Source organism: Colias philodice, chromosome 20 (assembly GCF_061535455.1).
Source record: "Colias philodice isolate Cphi_HAF_F1 chromosome 20, ilColPhil1 Martin Lab GWU primary, whole genome shotgun sequence".
Classification (NCBI taxonomy): Eukaryota; Metazoa; Arthropoda; class Insecta; order Lepidoptera; family Pieridae; genus Colias; species Colias philodice.
Window position 1 is genome coordinate 449,053 of NC_143105.1, and position 20,779 is coordinate 469,831.

Here is a 20,779-nt window from a genome sequence, read left to right on the forward strand (position 1 = left end):
TTACGTCATGCCCAGAAATGAAAGGTAATATTTCTGAAAGAAGTTATAAACCCTAATTCTTCTCAGTCAAAGTCAAGAGTGGAAGATATCACTAATACAGTAAAACTGATGCGAAACTTTGGATGTTAATTTGTATATTTTTTTGTTAGTTGTTACACTTACTTAATCACGTCAAGACTACATTACCAATTTTGATAAAATATAGCTAATTGCCTGGATTTACACATAGGATACTTTTTATCCGAACTGAACACTTCTGTGGGATAAGACAGGATTCACGATATAATCTAATTCCACGCGGGCAAAGCCGCGGTCGGAATGATATTTTTTTAAATAAAAAAATTGTTTAAAAAAAAACACAAAATATATTGACGCATGTATTTATTTTTTGCACTCTATTATAATTGTAATTATTCATTACAAATAATCAAAATAAAATAGCCAGAACAAAGTTAGGCCCTGGTAGGGTAGGTAGGCAGGTACAGCAATGTGAGACGAACACTGGCTTATTTATACCAATAATAATGTATTATAAACATTAAATTAAGTTTACTTTCTAACAACAAAAATACATAATATTAGCTAATGTGAAAGCGAATCAACCAATCATCCCACAAAAATGAAATGTGCACACAAATATTCATCCAAATCGGTTCATGTCATTAGGAGGAGTGACTGCAGCGCCATCTTCCGGGCCCAATTGTGTTTCCAGATCACCCAGGAACTCAATTTAATATACTTACACAAAATTTTTCGAAATGAAAACTCACATTAGTTACTATGTAAATATGAATATAAACCTGTTTTATTACTAAGCAATTTCCCGCACAGGTGTAGTAAGTATAAATGAAATAAATATCAACATCAAATTCTTTATACAACATACTTATCTACCACCTTCTAAGAAATGTAATTCTTGAAATTATTTCGTATTTTTTTAAATATAATACTACTCCAATGAGCTCCTGTTCCATATTATGTCCGCCATATTTCCACTAAGTTCACCATGATTTTTTATTTCTTTGCACTTTGTTGCTTTTTGCTAAAAATGGAATCATGCGATAAAACCAGTAGAGCTTTGATAACATATTACATTTTTGACTGAATAAAGGTACTTACGAAGGAGTGGATTCACATTGTGAACAATCAGTGGGTTTATTTTCCTTCTGGATTCCGGATTTCTGAACAGATTATGTATGCTATAAATGAAAAAATCTTACACATTCGTTATGTACTTAAAACAGGGGTACATATCAAACATCGTCTATAATACAATTATCATCAAATTTAAAATAAAACCAACTTACTTCATTAATTTGTTCCAATTGTAAGCATTCTTTTTCCTCCAACCTTTATGTTTCTTCTTCTTATTTTCTTTATTGTCCCCATTTGTCTCATTTTGTCTTATCGTGTTGTCACCCTTTTTTACGATTGCGCGAGCGACACAAGTTCCCCGTGTGACGGTCGTAGCGGGAATGACTCGTGCAGCGATCGGGGTAGGAAGGTACAGGGCGGCTCTCGCTATATTGGCTGGTCGCGCGCTAATTTCAAGTATTTCTTGTTTATTTCAAAACCATCGCATATTTCAAAATTCTAAATCGGTAGACGTATAGGTTGTATATTTTATAGTTAATATCCAAAAAGTCGTAACTTTACGTTTGTTATTTTGAAGATGCCAGAGATTAAAAAAAAATAACAATGATAACTTTGTATTTTTTTTCTATCGAGAAAATATCATGGAATCATGTTTCTAAAACGGTAGACGTATTGTGTTACTATTGAACTTTCTTGTCAAGAATTTTCATCACGACAACTTTAATAATATAAAAATTACGAAGGTTTGAAAAGGGCCGTAAATGTTAGAAAAATTAATTCATCACCTTAATTGCTTCAATTATAGTTCAATATTTATGTAACTGGGACAGGCATGAGCAGTGCATGCTAAGAGATTAGTTACGCAATTGAAAGTACTGGGTTCAATACCAATTGAGAAGATTATAGGGATCTGGTAATCTGGTTCGTAAGATGTTTTGCTATAATATAAAAAGTGCTATCTTCCCATGCTACTAAGCATTTACAATTTCTTATGTGGTATGTTTCGGAATAGCTCACGTTACACCTGTTAAAAAATAATAACTACCTATTATTAACAAAAACTTCATGTAAATCTATAAACCTCACAAAATTCTATCACCGGAACCCTAAAACACGCCATCCAATAAACCAATTACGGTTCCGTACAAATATATTCAAAGCTCAACTGCACAGTTGACAAAGCTCATGCAAATACTCCAATTATTATCATGATTGGATTATGGTCCTTATTGAGTTGGAATAATGACGTGTGTCGTGTGTAATATTTATATGTTGCGGTGTACTGTATAATTGGTGGAACAATTTTCTTTATATATATTTATGAGGAGTTACGGTTCTGCAGAATGTAGTTTCACTTGAAGCTGTATTTACTAGCTTTCCAATGTTTCTTTGCTCGCGTGTACAAGTTATGTGGCATTAGCCAATCCCTATCATTGCTACCTCATCACAATTTTCACTTTTATTTTTCTTCAAGGTTTGATATTACATTGGTGATGTAGCCCTTGATTGACCGAATAATAATAATATAAAACACTAGCTTTCCGCCTGCGGCTTCGCCCGCGTTTTCAAAGAAAAACCCGCATAGTTCCCGTTCCCGTGGAATTTCCGGGATAAAACCTAGCCTATGTTACTCGTGGATAATGTAGCTTTCGAATGGTGAAAGAATTTTTAAAATCGGTCCAGTAGTTTATGAGCCTAATCATTACAATCAAACAAACATACAAACAAACAAACAAACAAACAAAGTTTTCCTCTTTATAATATTAGTGTAGATGATATCTGGTCAAACATTTCATATCTGTTTCATAGTTTTTTCGTAGGTGATGAGTTTTCAAACCTATATTAGAATCAGGATTGAGAGCTCTATAAAATTAAGCTAACAGGAAAGTAATATTATTATCTCAAAATTAACTCGAAGATTAATTTTGTCATCGTTTTAACCATAATCCAAAGCCCAAGAATCCTATCCATAATTTTCACAGTGAAAATATCAAAATTAATATTAAATCGAGCCTCAAGTGAAGCCCATACGAATTCCGAACGATTAAGCCAATCAATATAACCATTATAACATTCCAGGCCGTGGTGAGTAGCTCCTAACTAGGTATGTTAATTATGAACCTTAGTTTGCGAACTTTGAGTCAAGGATAAACTACCCGCCACTTTGTATGTGGGTAGTTGGAAAAATAATATGTTGAAAATTGAAGATTTTAGGGAAGTGGTGACATATCTCAAATGCAGGTTGACATTTTTATAAAATAAAAAACAATGTTAATTAATAATTTTGACTTATCGTACACGTAAACTGAATAGCTAGCCTATATCTGTACGATAAATTGCATCTAAATCTTTGAAGCAATTTCCGATTCAATTTGTGTTATATTTTTATTGCTCTTGTACATCGATAGTATTCTTAATATTTATAAAGAAATTACTATAGAAGTTATTATTGTAATATATTTATACCATAATTAAACAGTATCAAAGAAATATGTTTAAAAACGATTAAAAATAAAATAATCAGAATCAGTTACGAATCGATTCGTTTGTCGACAACAATGCCGCGACTTCGTTATCGACATCGTTACGCGAGCACTTGCGATAAGTACTAGTGATGTTCGCTTGTCGATAATATCTTATATATTATAAAATTCTCGTGTCACAATGTTAGTCTGCATACTCCTCCGAAACGGGTGGACCGATTCTCATGAAATTTTCTGTGCATATCGGGTAAGTCTGAGAATCGGCCAACATCTATTTTTCATATGTACCACGGGCGAAGCCGGGGCGGGCCGTTAGTATTTTATAACATCAATATGACATGAAGCATAACAAAACATATCTACTAAGAAATTAAATATTTGTGGAGCTTGTGTGATGATAGAATTAACTAACTATAAATATTACCTATGTATTGTCATTTAATTTTATTTTTAAAACTTTCCGCTCCTCTGATATAATATCCTTAAAAATATTAAAATAGAATAAAAAATGTGTGCGTGTACTAGTGTACAGTGTACACACGTAAGAAGTGAAACTTCTTTGTGACCTTATTTTTCAAAAAATATTTTACAATATGCAACTTTACAGAAATACGTCGAAGCACGCGTGGTAGGGATAAGAAAAAGATGGCGCGTAACGGAAAAATGTCACGCGTAACGAAAAAATGTTAAACTACATTTTTTTCCAACCCCGATAAAGAAATTTCACTTCAAAAACAAAGTAGATCATTAATGAAAACATTTTTTGTAAATTTCGATGAAAAACACACATTTAAAATCCTATTATTTTTATTATTAAATATGGTATTCTAAAATGCCTTACTATCAAAACCTAAAATATTATTAATCATACAACAAATCGCCGCATGCACAACACAACTCAGATACGCCAGCTATTATAAATTTTAACTCTTCGCAAAATAATAAATATCGATAAATAATAAAATATCGATGAAATAGTACGGAATATCGATAAAACGTAACCGTTTCAACTTTCAATGCTAACGAGCAGCTGCTTGAAACAGATCGGTTCAGACTTTTGACCAGCATACTTTATGACACATGTTTTAATTTATCCTTTGACTGAAAGAAAATATAATAAATCCTGAATTAATTCAAGTATTTCTTTTTATTTTAAAATAAAAAAAGGTCAAACAGCCGATCTTGCTCGTTGGCTAGCTGTGGTCCTCATTATTGTTGTGTGTTTGTTAGAGATTTCTTCGGAAAATATAATTTTGATACAATTCCTGTACCTACCTAGTACCTACATTGAAGATTTGAACTTTCATAGAAAATTCTTCAAACGATATAATATTTTATGCTGGTTTTCGTACAATGTTTATTTATCCGTCTGTCTTTATCATGACTGCACATCACGCTAAAACTACGTAATCTAATGAAAAGTAGTTAAAAATATAGGTAGGTGCTAATTTTGTTGAAATGATAACACGTATTATGTCACAATATTGATTGTTCTAATTAATTATCTGATCTAGAATACTCTAATTACCTATAATTTTCATAAACAGCGCACGGTAATGCACTAAAACCAAAAATGTTAATATACCCTCAACCTGTAGTGATTTTGAAAACAAACACAGTTTGATGGGAGCGTGCAAGTGAATATATTAAGCGATGCTGTGTCGGCAGTTTTGCGGGGTCGATGACTGGCGGAGTGTTGAGATAATGAACGGTAAGGACACACTGGGCTGTGGGTTTTTGGGAGTTAGCTCTGTGTGTCCGTCCGTAACACTAATATAAAGTATTGGTTGAAAATTGTTATCTTTTTTATGTTTCTTTAAATAATTAAATTCTTAGGTATGTTGTTATTGAAGTGAAACTTCTTTGTGCGCGTGGAGAGTAAAATTTCAAGGTCGCGTCATGGCAATACCGTCGCGTCATGGAGTAAGGCGATGATTTGGATATCTTCGAATCTTGCAAAAGAAGTTTCACTTCTGAAACGTGTGCTCGGCACACACTCTTTTTTCATGAATTTTTTCAGAACAAATAATTTTTACAAAAAATTTCATGTTTTATTCAAATAAACTAGAATCATGTTCAAAATATGATACTGGTTATAACATATTATATCAAAAGCAGAGATAATTAAAAACAAAGGAAACAAAGGAAATTAAGCGATACCAGAATGTGATAGCGAAGCCCTAGTAATGTAAAATTAATATAAAATCAGGTAACATTACCATCCCGGTTTATTTGCAACTAGGGCTGTCCAAACGACATTTCATTACATTGCAAATGCGGTAATCGGATTGACTGATTAATTCGCAAAATGAATTTTAAATAGGCTGCATTATTCGGAAATGTACGATGATTCTTTCGATCAAAATATTATAATAACAATAGCGATAATAATAACTGAAGTCTGAACCCTTAATTTTGTTTTATATGAGACAATACATTCATTTAATGGAAACAATTTAACATGATCCGTGTAATGTGTATTATATTTTTTTGTTTTATGAAATTATCTTCTTATTAAATTCAAAGCCAAAGATACAAATATTCTCTCTCTCTCTTCTCATGACTGCATATGGATGTAACAAATAATGAAATGTTGTGGAACATATTATTGTCAATTAACTGCCTAATCAAATAGTGGAAAATTAAATTTTAAAATTATTTTATATTTTGTGAGCGTGACAACCCTATCGAATATAAGCCGCGTAGGCCTGTGGTCAGTAGTGGCTACAACTATGCGAATTACCCTGTCATGTACTTATTTTATGCAAACCAACACTACATTAGGCATTAAAACTGGAATTATGTATTTAGTTACCTAATACTTTTTCTGGTATTGATGTAGTTAGTTAAAAAAATACGTTTACAAGAAATTATGACCTACTGAACATTAATTATTATCAAACTACGTGTTATTAAATCATGCTATAAATTTGAATATGATACACGAGATGTATCAGATGTAGGTACCTATGTAATTTTTTTTTATAGAATTTGTAGGCTTGAATTAATTATGTCGGACAATGAATTCGATGCAATCCATTATAGTGATAAACACATATTGATTGAACACACAGCGGTTATTTACTCGCGGTTAATTAATATTTATTAGTCCCTAATTGGAAGCTATCATTTGTCAACTACTCCTGAAAGTTATGTGTGTGTGTGTGCGTATTAATAAATATTTTCTTTAAAATATGAAAATTAGTATTCATCTTCTACTTCTTACTAGGTAATTATAGTACTATTTAACAACACAGTCTTCACCTTCTACTAAAAAAAGGACACCATATTTAATTCCAAAGCCCAAGTCTATAATAAACACATTTCAGAACATATTTCAGTCAATGTTTCAGTCAATTTTGCTTAGGCAACTTCGATGTAGACTTATGTATAGGTATTACAATGTAATCCATATTTTAATTTATAACCCTTGCTGCGTTATTTATATACAATATAGGTACATTACAGAAATTATTAATAACCGCAAATATTTCACATATTTGCTAAGAGGAACGTCGGCGCCGGGTACACGCTAAATCTTTCAATTAATGTGAACAGTGAAGCTTAAATTAGAAGTAGCTAAATATATTATAGATATTAGATATGTAGTAAGAATAAATAATATTGAAGTGAATATTCGTTTTAAAGTAATGGTGATTTTATAAATACAGATTTACTGAGTATAAATTCGGCGATAAGAGTATAATTATAACGGCTTTTTCGACACATTTTCGAAATAAAATGGCTGACTCATGAAAATACTAGACACTTTCCCAGTTTGTTTTAATTATGTTATTTATTACCTAGTACTAATTCAAATGTTTTTGTTTCAGGTAAGACAATAGTCAAGGAGATAGTTATTATAAAATACTTTTTCGTTGCGGACGTAAAAGGTAAGAGTACCTATTGTTTTCTTATAATCTAAAAGGTGATTTAAAAAAAAAAATCTCAGTATTTATTTTTTATTAAAAGCTTGTACGGGATGGATAAAAATATATAGTGTAGATTAGGTCGTAAGCCAGTGTTCTCTGATAGAGAAAATATTCTAAACGTTATGTACGGTAATTATTAAAATTTGGCAATCGGTGATAATTCAGTATAAAGCGGCTAACAAATAACAATATTATACCTATTCTCTTATACGAAAAGAAATGCAGCGCTTTATTCTTTACTGAAATTTAATTAAAAATTAAGCTTTTACGAGCATCTAGTTTAATTTATTCATAAAATCCCCTGCACTCGGCCATTACTGCAAAATGCAAACCGTCTAATGTTACTGCTAATTGAATCGTGGTTCCGACGTACAGCCGATAGATGGCGGCGATAATAATTTTACGATTATTGCCAGTTTCGCGTTTTAGTACTTTTTTTAATTCTGTTTTAGTAGTGCATGTAGTTTGTGGTGTATTTCACGTGTTTGGAAGGAATTTATGGTATCTTTAAGTCTTTGGTTCGCATGATGAGTGACGTATTTGTTGGAAAATAAGAAGTGGTCATGGAGATAATATGCAGCTTTACTCTCAAATTGGACTGGGATTTCAGCCAATATCATATGTCTAGTGTCTTCTAGTAGCCTATGCCACCCATCTGTCTGATGTTAGCAATTGTTAATTCATTTTGAAGTGATATTGTTCTGCTCTCGGTTAACGGCTTAGAATATAAAACCGAGTGTACACCGCATTGTGCAACTATGAATACAGCAATTAAAGCCATCCAATGAACCGTAGCACTTTCCGTTGTGTTTATGGGTTAATAAATTGTATTTAAACGGTCTGTGCCCACAGGGGACAATGCAGAAACTATTTCATTGTTCAAATACACTGTGATCCATGTAATTGTTAGTATATTGAGATTTACAGGGTCCAAGTACCCTATTTAAATGATAACTGGCAACCCTAGACTTTACGTGGTATTCAGGAAGACATTGCTGTCTCCGATCCTTAGTCAAGGATTTTAGACTAGACGTGCTAGACAGGTGTGTAAAAAATATTGAAATTTTTTGTTGCTACCCCAATCGGTGAGGTAATATTGTCATCGGACAGAAATATCCCAGTAATATATGTTTTGAAACATGCTCAATATACCGAGCTAAACAGCCAAGTCTAAAGTGAGAACAGTTTGAAATGTCAAATTGAATAAATTGATGATATAAATAATCGATGATGATGTACCATACAACTTATGATACTTATCAACATGAAAGACAACTATTGGCTTTTTCCTCTCCTATTTCCACAAGCTTATTTACTAGTTAATCCTGGATCCGATTACATTAAATATGTCCAAATACGACGTCAGAACATCCATTATTTATTTAGCTCACAGTAAGTGGCACTTGAAACACTGTCTTAATTAACCAGAAACTGCGAGAAGAGGGCTTGCTATGTGGTCAGACCATGGATATACGCGATCGCGGAAAATGACAAACTATTTTGTGTTATTTGATGAGTATTGGCATTTGCGGTAATGCACTTTGTAGTATTTGTTACTTTAATAATTTGAATAAAAATAATAAAAAAATAGTGCGGATAAACTTTGCAGATGTGTATAAACGTAAATAAATATTGCCTTGTCGCTTTTATGGAAGTGAGAATTAAAATGTCGCCCAATGAAAATGGTAACCTGTTTTATACAAAGACATATATTACGTTCAAGTTATTAGATACAGATATTACGTTCAATTCAGTCTGGCCTTTCTGCTGACCTATTTCATACTGTAACGGAGTCTGATTTTAACCTTACAGATTAACAGCTATATAACAAAGTGTCCTAACAAAAACTAGCAAATCTCTCCCGCTCTCGCTTCTGCCTATCACCATCCGCACCCGAACGCTGAGTTTGAATTTTCCACGATGTTCATAAATCCATAATTAAATAGCGAACTAGCTCCGGTTCGTTACTGAGGACTTTATTTAATTTTTCCCTCAACCCTCTCAATCGGCTTGAGGCTTAGATCCTAATAATGCGATTATGAACTATCATTAATCATAGCCTTGGTAATAGGGAGGTAAGCATATATGATAAATTGTATGCTACCAATAATTTGGGCTAATAAATAATTGAAAACTGGTTGGCGTGTAAATAAAATATATTTTTGAATTGAATATATTATAGTTATAATAAAAATAATAAGCTATATGTAATAATTCGCTATTATTTTGATTAAATAATCACTGAATAACAACTAGATATCGTCACACATCATCAATCACTTTGGTGTAAATTTAAAATCATCTAATGCTCAGTTTTGTTCGCCATAATAACTTCTGATTATAAAATTAACTGTTTGAAATTCAATACCTACCTACATTGTACAATTATGAAATCTTATCTAAGTTGGGAACCTCGCAGCACTTAAGGAAGCGCTGACAAAGGTGTTAAAATTGCTAATTGCAAGATTCAGTTATCTGGCGACAGTTGAAATTTATTTTAGAATATTCTACTCATTATTAAAGTGTTTTATAGTCTGTATTGTTACTCGATAGAACTGCATTTCAAAATTTTTTGCCTGAACTATTTAACAGATTTGAATCATTTTTTTGCAAGTTTTCGTAAAATAAAAGATATCCGATAGGTACCTATAAAAAGATGTTCAAAAAGTGATAATTTATAGATTCTCTCAAAAAAATACTGTAATAGAGAATTTTTTTATTTATAGAGGTACTTGATTTTCAATATAAAAATATGTACTAGCAAATAAATGATTTAAACTGGAAACATATAACATCGATATGCGGGAAACGTCAAATTGACAGTTCAAAGAATTGGAATGAAAATGTCGCGTTGAGCACAATTTGTTTCGAAATGAAATACATTCTATTGCATTTTTCCGATATATTGTATCATTGTATGCCGAGTTTCATATTAAATTTATATAGAAAATTAGAAATAAATTCCAAACTGAATATGTATAAAGTTTATTTTATCCGAATAAGATTATTTTTATAGTATCATACCTAATATTGTAATACTGTGCCTAAACCATGCAACTTCGTCCTGCATCATATTACCATTCTTTTTTTTTCTATTGACTTTCTCAAAAAATTAACTTTCCCACAAAAAATATTTTTCAATACGTACCCTCTCTAAGATCGTTCAACCAAAAAAACAAACAAATTCTGCTAATAGCAATGGTAAGTATTCTCGTCGCATCTTCATACATTTTTAAATTCATAAAGTGTGAAATGGCGAACATTACTCACCTTTCCGCAGTCGGTACGAATGCGATCTTATTTAGTTCATTAAAAAAACATCGCCGCTAGTTTATTTGTGTCTCGCGGAATCACTGCTTCTGTCTTTAGCGGCTCTTAAATAGTGATGTTGAGAGCGTTGTCGATATCGATATACTTCTACAATTTTATGAGAATTAAAGTTAGTGATTCATAATATAATTCACAAAGATGACGTATTTACAAATAATAAGGAATATTATTGTACATATAGGTATGCAAAAAAATAATGGTAAAATAAACTTTTTGTAGCATAAATTTTAAGAGACATTGTCATATGTACTTATAAGACTATGTCAAGCAAGATTAAAGTAGGTATCTCCACAGGTACATATTATGTACTCAATTACACAGTTTTCAATTAATAAACAAACATTAAGTAATAAAAATCGTAACACCATTGTGTAATGTTTATAAATTTATTATTTACTAACCGAAATATTAACGTTTGCATAAATAAAAAACATATTGGTTATTTAAACCTACACCTAACATATTACTCTAACACAAATCTGAAATCTGCGCTAAAAGTTCACCGACACCCAAACGTGATTCGCACATCACTACGCGACACGCACAGGACGACAGGACCAAGCACAATAATGATTATGTAAATACTGCGCCGGCGCAGCTAGCTTTTGCATTTTACGGCCAGTGTAATGGCCGCCGTGCGAGGAGCGCACGCGCGCTCGAGTTCCATGCAAATTCTAAATTAGAATAACCAGTTAAAAAAACGAATTCGGTTCAAATTTTGGCGGTATCCGTGCAACATTGATTATCTGTGGTGTGTTTGACAGTTGTGTTTTTTTTTCATTTTCAATAATTGTGCAGTGCTGTGGTGTGCGGTCTGTTGGCGATTTCTAAATCACGGTTTTAAGTTACAATGTGCAAGTGCAGCTGACATGCTATACAATGATATACATGTATAAGTTCATGGATTATGTATCAACATGCTTGAAAATTTTGAAAATATATCGTTTGAACAACCTCGTATTTACTTATGACACTTGAGGAACTGAAATAATGACATAGGAGAGAGAAATGAAGAAAACTATTAAATTTTTCCAATTATATATTTCAAAGCAATTTAGCTTAGACTCGAGTCCGAGTTCCTAGTTTATAAAAAGAATTTCCGAGTAGCTTATTATAAAGTTTCAAATTAATGCTTTCAAGCTTTTATAAACTTTTATTAGTAGGTAGTTACTTTATTGTTGTTTATCGACAGCTAACTATTTTGTGCAAATATTGTAACCATACAAATAGGTACATCCCTTTTGAGAGTGTCGGCAAAAGAATATTACGAGATAGGTATATTTTTCAAATACATAATAAATTACCATACAGCAGATTATTATTTATTAGTTTAAATCTGCAGCACTTGTTGCAGAAGTTAAAATATTTTTAAATAACTATTTCTTATTAGATACGAGGTACCTAGTTTTTGTTATACTTATATGAAGAATCAATTTCAAGTATCTTATTCAATATTAAGTACTTAATAAAAAAGATGTAAAAAATAAACACACATTTCATTTAGATGCAATTTGCATGATGCAAAGTTTTCAATTTACATAAGATAGGTATAGTAAATAGGAACAGCGGAGACGGATTCATAAACCACATTAAACTTTAAATAAAACAACAGACAACGTGAATTATAAAATGAAATGACGATCCACGTTATCGCTTTCGACATGTCTTCAAAGTTACGTAAAAGCGAATAATGAACGTGTAAAAATTAGTTTTAATTTGAGCGCGTAATATGTTTCCTGATATATGTACTGATAAACGGCTTTACACATTAAAAAGCAATGAACTCACACAATGGGCCTGACTCATGCCCATTGCCCATGCGCAACTCTTTCCGGCATGAACCTTGTTCCTCCATACATGCTGATTTTTATATTGCTAGTACTGTGTTTTAGAAAAAAAAAGACACGGATAAAGTACCTAAGACTTAAAACGCCAACAGGTGTATAGAAAATATCACTAGAACTATGCATAAACCAAAAGTTATCCTTTTATGTAGCGAATTAGCGATCCTCATTAGTACCTACTACCTTAATTTTAGTCATGGAATTAAAACCGATAAACTTCACCAATATTCACATACATATTCAATCTAGTAGCAACTTCTTTCTAGTTCACAACTCGGATAATTAATGACAGCATATTTGCCGCAAATTGTCGCATTTCTTACGATGATTGAAGGGTTCCCATGCTGATATTCCTTGCCACTCTCCGTATCATTCCTCTTATCTGGATAATCCGCAATCATTTTTCAGGATGGCAATATTAAGTAATATGGGGCATACGACCAAACGAGTGTGTTTCACCTCTATGAAATACTAGCTGTGCCGCGCGGTTTCACCCGCGTGGCTTCGCTTCTGTTGGTCTTAGCGTGATTATAATATATATAACCTATAGCCTTCCTCGATAAACGGGCTACACCGAATTTTTTTCAAATCAGACTAGTAGTTTCTGAGATTAGCGAGTTCAAACAAACAAACAAACTCTTCAGCTTTATAATATTAGTATAGAAGTATAGATTAGAGCAAGATTCTGTAGGTACTATACCGCCTATAGAAGTCCTATCATTTCAGATTAGAAAGTCTATGGCTTGCATATTTTATAATCATCTCAGTCTCTCTAAAATGACGTGATTCAAAGATATAATTCACGTAGCCAAAGCCGCGGTCATAAGCAAGTTTCTGTATAATTTTGCAATCTAAGGACAACCATAAAGTACACAGAATTACTGCACCTTTCAAGCTTGCGCGGCCGAGTGCACTTTCCCTTAAAGTTATATAATCTGTGCTTAAGTCCCTTATCGAATTTATGATCTTGAATAAATATAATATATGTTACGTTGCTTAAGCATTAAGTTGTCATTTATCCTGACACGCAATAATTAAGACTTATTTAGGTAATATTACAATAAAAATAAGAAAGTTGGCTTTAGTGTCCAAGTAAAATTGTGAAGGAATTAACAAATATTCTTAGTCCAACTTTCCGATTTGGGGAACCAATTTGTGAACGGAAGTGTCAAATGTCTGGCGCGAAACACGAAGACACACCGTAACGCCCATTATTTTCGATTTCGTTCAAGAAAATAGATTGTTTCGAGTAAACTGAGCAGAAAGTGAAATTCCCTTGAAAACGGGTGAAAATAAATCGGTCGACATTTGAAACGCGCCTGTTTGGAATAAAGATGGCCCCCGATTTGTATGCGAAAGGAGGTGATACTGGGCACTCGCGCGGGAAAAATGACAGCTCATACGCATATTTATCTGTGGTGTCACATTTGTTGGCGCACGTGACACTAAATTTCGGAATTTGCATATAAATATGAATAAATTAGGTTATTTAACGCGTTAAACGCTTGTTCGGATACAATTATGTTTTTGATTGCGTTATAGAAATTTGATACGCCGCGCCGCCAGATGGCGAGAGGATGATGATTTGTTTATCTGTTTTATTATTGAGAACAATATTAGTGTTATTATGTTATAACAACACAGAGGCACAGTATTACAATAATATATAGATAATATTGTAATACTGTGACAGAGGTTCGTCGTATTAAATTAAGTTAATTATGTAGAAGTATTCTTTTCCATTCCGTGCATTATAAAGTACATGTGTAGTTAAAATCTGCCAAAGATGATACTTTCAAAGAAAATGGCAATAATTCAGTGCATTGTCAACCAAAAGGAATAAAAATTAATACTTCCATTAAAACAACAGAATATAATATTATTATCTTAAACCCATTACCATCCATTATTTAATATTTAACGACACATCGGTCTCAGTTAAAAATGACAGCGCTGCAGCAGCAATTATTTTATTAACATCTTCCCTGTGGGCTCCATTACTTATTTAATTGTAAATTACACATTTATAATGTGCTACTATTATTCTTACAAGGCCCTTGTTGTGCCGTGAAAGATCGATGTTTTGTTAAAAGAAATCCTTATTATTATTATTTAACTAAAAATCGTCGCCTTAAATAAAAAAGTCAACCTACATAGGTGTTACATGTTTTTAGAGAGACAAATAAAATATTAATATAATAAACATTCTTGTTTATGACAACTCATTTAGTTTGTTTATAAACAAGTAAGGAGATTGTTTCTCCCACTGAATAAAATAAGTATATAAAATTATTATTTTTATCAACGTAGTTACAACTAGGCTGCTAATATCTATTTTAGAAAGTTTAAATAAATAAGCAAAATCTTAACATTTGCCAGACAAAAAAATGTAGTTAAGATGCAATACCATTCGAGTTCAACTAACCCATAAACATGGTATTTTTACCATCGACTCATATATCTGGTTCATAATAAATTAAAACAGACGTGAACTAGGAAATTTATAGATTCGCAAATAAATAAACAAATCAGGTATGTATTTGGATATCTAAAATAACCACGTGTTTACTAGTTGGAAGATAGATTATTGCGAGCAATGAACTAATAAAATGCTATTTTATTGAATACCTGGAATGAATGCACGTGAAGTATTTAATGACATATTTCTTTGGTGTAGTTTAATTGTTTAGAAAGTAAAGTAGGGGATAAATAGCGACGTAAATATGTTGTAGGTTAAAACTAATTATTATAAGCACATATAAGTGCATATTAATTGTTTGTCCTTTATTCTTCCTATACCTTAGCGAATAACATGTTTTTTATTTATTTAGTAAAGTTTAAAGAAGTGTAGAGTAAAGCGCTATATAATTATTAAATTGTAAGACTTGAAATTACGTTCCTAATATTATATTAAGTTTAAAAAAGAGACCGGACTTAATAATATCCTTCATTTTTGGGTATATTAATTTTAACAAACCGTTTTTTATAGAAATATGTATCTATACTATAAATAAAACTTGCACAAAGTCAGGGCACAAGAACTAGTGTGTGCAAATGTTCTAGGACGTAAATTATAGTCCGGACTATAAGTCTGATTTACGTTCGCGACGCTAATGAAGCTATCCTTTGGCTATTTGCAGACCTAGGCTAGGCCACGACAGGCTAGGATTATTATAGACGCGCGACGGAAATCTAGAAATATGCTTGCGTGCTTTATTTGACGTGTTTATGTTTTGTATAGTGTGTTTGACAGTAATTTTATTAATGAATGTTGATCTTCGTCCAAATGATTTCGCAAAATCCGAACATTTTTGTTAACATGATCAAAGAATATGTTATAGTCGGTACTACGTATATGACTTTTTTTTTCAATCAGGTTGTTCACGATTTAAGGAAAATTAAATTGAAATTTAGTTAGTAAGGATTGTATCCATACTAATATTATAAATGCGAAAGTAACTCTGTCTGTCTGTCTGTTACTCAATCACGCCTAAACTACTGAACCAATTTTCATGAAATTTGGTATGGAGATATTTTGATACCCGAGAAAGGACATAGGCTACTTTTTATCCCGGGAAAATGACGCATTCCCGGAAATCCCACGGGAACTGGAACTATGCGGGTTTTTCTTTGACTGCGCGGGCGAAGCCGCGGACGGAAACCTAGTTTACTATATAAACGACAACTAGTATTGATTACTGAAACTGTTCTGGTCTCTGGACGAATTTTGATGAATTAATTGGACCGTAGTCAAGTCGAACATAAACATTTATAATAAACAAAACTGTTTACATTATATATTTACAATTCATGTATAAAACCAATTAAAATCGTTAATGCAATTACTAACACATGCTTAAATAATTAAGGAAGGAAAAATATACGATTGAAATAATTGAAAATGTATTTAAATGGTAATTTTAATGAATATCTGGTATTTATCGACATAATATTTTTTTATACGATCAATTATAACAGTACGATTCTAGGTAATGACTGCCACTTATTTATACATATTTAGGAATTAGGATCTATCCCAACAGGACTTAATATCAATTTAATCATTAATTTAGCTTTCTGTCTTAACCAAGTACATTATAATATGAGGTTGTTATACGAACGAAATATTTGAACATAAAATACAAAGAGTAACTTAACAAATTCTTATAAAGTTATCGAACAAAAAACAAAAGTGAAACTATAAAAATAATATAAAATATGTGAAATCACAGTGAAATAAATATAGCAGTGATATAATATAACAGTGATATGTAGCAGTGATTGAACAGTTATAACATGTGATTGACAATGCACATACAGACGGAAATCACCTGTGATATCAGCCGCAAGAGCTGTGATGTGGAAAAAGTGCAAATATCTGAGGAAGCTGAACTTCTGTACTATGAGCTGATCAGGGCTTTGGAGGAGGAGGAAACGGTAGGTTACTATATATGTCCGATATGATTTGATTCGTCGGAAATGAAAAACGCTTGTAAATAGAGATATAGCTTTTTACAGATTTTTATACGGGAAATTAATAATCTAAAGTATCAATCAAGGCAAGTCCCAATATCCTCAATTTTAGCGTATAAAAAGAGCATGTGTTTTAACGTGGCTATTATATACGGGTGTGCTCGAAGCGTGTCGAATTTCCAAAATATTCCCACGCCATGACACTCGGCGTCATATGACTTGAATAGCGTTTAGCACTTGGAAATCTATATGTATTAACTAGCTGTCGCCCCCGTCTTCGCTCGTAATATAACAATTTTCAGGAAAACTTATAATTTTTCCAAAAAAGCATATAAAGATACTAACTTTTTACATAGACTTACCGTACTACTGCCAATATCAACACAATCAGATACATAAAAAATAGAGTTATAACAATGGTATATATAACATGCAAATATTGGAAATAATATTATGTCTGTATAGTATCCGGATTCTAATAGGTATAACGTTTGCTAAATTATTTTTATGGTGTTTCCTGACATGTCCCGATATTTAAATTCATTTTTATATTAAGGCAGTGTTGAGAAATGGACAAAAAATAAAACAGTTAATATATTCACATACCACTTCTCTGATAATGAACTGGTCTGGTATATTTTGTTTTTTGCATCGAAATAAGATCAAAACTCGAACGGGATTCTGGAACAGGTTTGGAAGTATTCATATGGTTTGCACAGTGTACCTACTATGTAATTTAATATTACTTTGTCGGGTATGAAATTAGTTTATAATTTCACATCCATATCAGATTTTATATTATGTCGTTGTGTTTGTGTTTGTGTCGTTCGTAAAATGTGTGTGCTTGAAATTTGGGATTAAGTTTGTGCACTCAGTTTAAAACAATTCGATGACTGTTAAATTACAATTCAATTGAAATATCGATTCAAACTGTTTTCTAATAATAAATGTCATTAGCAAGAAAATCCATTGGTAGGAAAGCTTTTCTGTCTGAAACTTGGTTGTGAATAAAGCTAAAATGATTTTTAATACATATTACATTGAAATATGGCATAATATTATATATTCTCTGAGATACATTTTATAAACTGACAAAATTTTCGCTCATAAATTAAAAATTTTAATAAATGTATACGCACTCATATTTCGGAAACTTATAAAAATTTTGAGAGTTCCTAAAAGTTATTTCTTTTAATATTACAGGGCTTTGCAAGTGAGCTTTGAGTTGTTAGCTTTTATTTTATTTATTTTCAACGAAGCGTAAAAGTTACAAGCAGTCGCGTTTTTTTAATAAAATAAATTGCATAGTATATATTTATAAATCCAACAATATTCAGTAACAAAAAGAAATCATTAAACTGTTTAAAAATTCATTGATAAACCACGCAAACTTATTTGGATAATTCTTCATGTCTATTTTAAGTAAGTATTTAAGTATCCAATAATTGAACTAAAATGAAAAGTGGATTTAAATCATTGAACATAAAGAACATATATGAATAATTGAACATATAATATGAAGTCGATTATTTTTTCTATACGTCACGCAGTATTTATTTAGTAGGTAGTAACCTGAGAATATCTAAAAATTATATTCTGCTATTCGTATCTCTAACAGCTAAACCATTGTCTGTTCAACTTTAATAGCAACAGATCATCGCGTACACTTACATCTTACATTACTGCAGCGCTGTGAAAACAATTTGCAGCAATTTTCTGAATCGCTGCAGCGCTGCAGCGGTGAGTGTGCAACAAGGTGCTACATGCTTTCACGATGTTGCAGGGACGGACTCGCAAGGATTGGGGCCCTATAATATTTAAATTAAACAAGTGAATTGTGCAAGACTTTTGAGCAAATAGAATAATTATATTAAAAAAATTATTAATACTCAAGAAACGTACGACTTCAGTGACAACTTCTGGTAAATTATATTTCCAAAAATTGCATCATGCATCAGTGTTTTATTTGTGCTCGCACAACCAAAGGATAACGTTTTAATGAAATAGTTAAAAACAGTTCGATAGTATCGCATTTTGGGGCCCCAAAAAGGATGGGGCCCCGCAAAGCTTTAAAAGCTCTTCAACTTGCACGTACAAGATTTTCCATTACCTACTTATGTAGTGTGGCGTGAAAGGAGTTTCTTTTTGAAACTCGCATTGAAAGTATAACGAATAATTCTTGAAAACTTTATAAAAGCACTGCGCAGTTGATTAAAAATTATGTTTGAAATTGCTTCACGTGTCTGTTCGTAATTAAAATGTAGTTTGAATGAGGTGAATTCTGATACCTATATATAGGGCTACAAGGGTGGGAACGTAATTATTTTCAAAGTAAATTTGTATAGGTATAGATTTTTTATTTTACTCGATTAAAATATTCTGTACGTGAGATTTTGCGATGATGTTACAATATTGGTAGCTGTTATTGACCTTTATGTCAATCTGAGAAAATGTAGCAAATGTAACACATTTCCTTGCCTTTAGGGCTCTGCACTACACATCAAATGAAACTGACCGAACTAACTACCTCCCTTATGCCCAGTCGAGTTTATCCAAGAACAATGTTAAAGTAAAATGGAAACAGATATTTAAACGTGGTAACAAATGAATACATTCAGTTATGACGCCTACGTGACGGGAGTAACAAACGACGTATTGAAAATTTAAATTTTACGTGAACGTGCAGGTTTGTAAAAAGGCTATTGCGATTTTTTTATGGCTTTATAACGGAATCCGTTGGATTTATTTATGCTGTCCAAGCTTTATATTTTCGTTATCCAGTTTGGACTTTAAAAGAAGAAATTACTCATTTAAAGTTGTTTTTATTACATAATTAACTACAAATTGATATAGATATAGGTAAATAATTCAATAATTTGTTTTACAACGAACTCAACGAAAATAGTCTATGATAAGTGATAACAACAACATTAAAAAATGTTTCATCTGCGGTGTTTAAGTCACCGCGAGTTAACTCGAGTTTTAAACAAGAAACTCGATAGTCACTCCTTGTTTATGAAACATATTTTTTTGTGTCACAGACCGTTAAAGTGTTTTAAGTGATATGGTGACGTTTGTACGTTAAGCTGACGTTAATTTATTCATACTTTGATGATAATAATTATAATGGTAACGGTGTTAACTGTTAATACAGGCCGTTTTTTTTTTAATGAGACTTGAAACCGGCTGTTTAGCCTGTGATGAATTACAGTTATTTGTATAATGGGGTTTAATTATTTGTTTTTGTGTTTATTTGATTGATGATTTATTTTATTTATTTCTATAATGACGTCTGGTATGTGTGCATGTAGCGAATAGGTATGGCTTACTACTTCATTATATGTATACTTAAAAATATTTTATGTTTTAAATTTTCATTCCGAGATCCATCCCTGTCTTTATTATTTATTAATTGTTAGAGATAAAAGTCTACCTCTAGTTTTATTTCTCACATCTCTAATAATAAATATTAAAGTTTTATTGTCGAAGCTTCTTTTTTAAAATTAGTTTGTATTATATACAGTTTGTATAAATTGAATAAGGTATGTTATAATAATGTGTAATTTTATTTGTTTCAGGTAATAATAAGATAATTTAAATGAAAGTGGTATGTTGTATGCCG

At 31.7% G+C, this 20,779-nt stretch overlaps 2 protein-coding genes across 5 annotated transcripts in view; one reads left to right on the plus strand and one right to left on the minus strand.

Moving 5' to 3' along the window:
- Nucleotides 1–20,779, plus strand: part of Dys (Dystrophin) — a 433,719-nt gene that overhangs the window by 375,826 nt on the left and 37,114 nt on the right. The gene's annotated exons all lie outside the window — the stretch shown is intronic.
- On the minus strand, nt 214–10,583 carry LOC149479196 (uncharacterized). Its single transcript, XM_089708299.1, has 4 exons — nt 10,535–10,583; nt 1,308–1,521; nt 1,120–1,181; nt 214–1,042 (listed from the first exon to the last, which is right to left on the minus strand). The coding sequence occupies exons 1-4, from the start codon at nt 10,581–10,583 to the stop codon at nt 1,002–1,004; spliced, it is 366 nt and encodes a 121-aa protein (XP_089564425.1). The 3' UTR covers nt 214–1,001.

Bases quoted from the DNA above. Each gene is read 5' to 3' on its own strand.
- LOC149479196 (XM_089708299.1), bottom strand. From the start codon at position 10,583: ATGATGCAGGACGAAGTTGCATGGTTTAGGCACAGTATTACAATATTA. The intron at 1,522-10,534 runs GTATGATACTAT...CAGCCAATATAG, and splicing joins GCACAGTATTACAATATTAG to CGAGAGCCGCCCTGTACCTT. The intron at 1,043-1,119 runs GTAAGTACCTTT...TTCCATTTTTAG, and splicing joins CAATGTGAATCCACTCCTTC to CAAAAAGCAACAAAGTGCAA.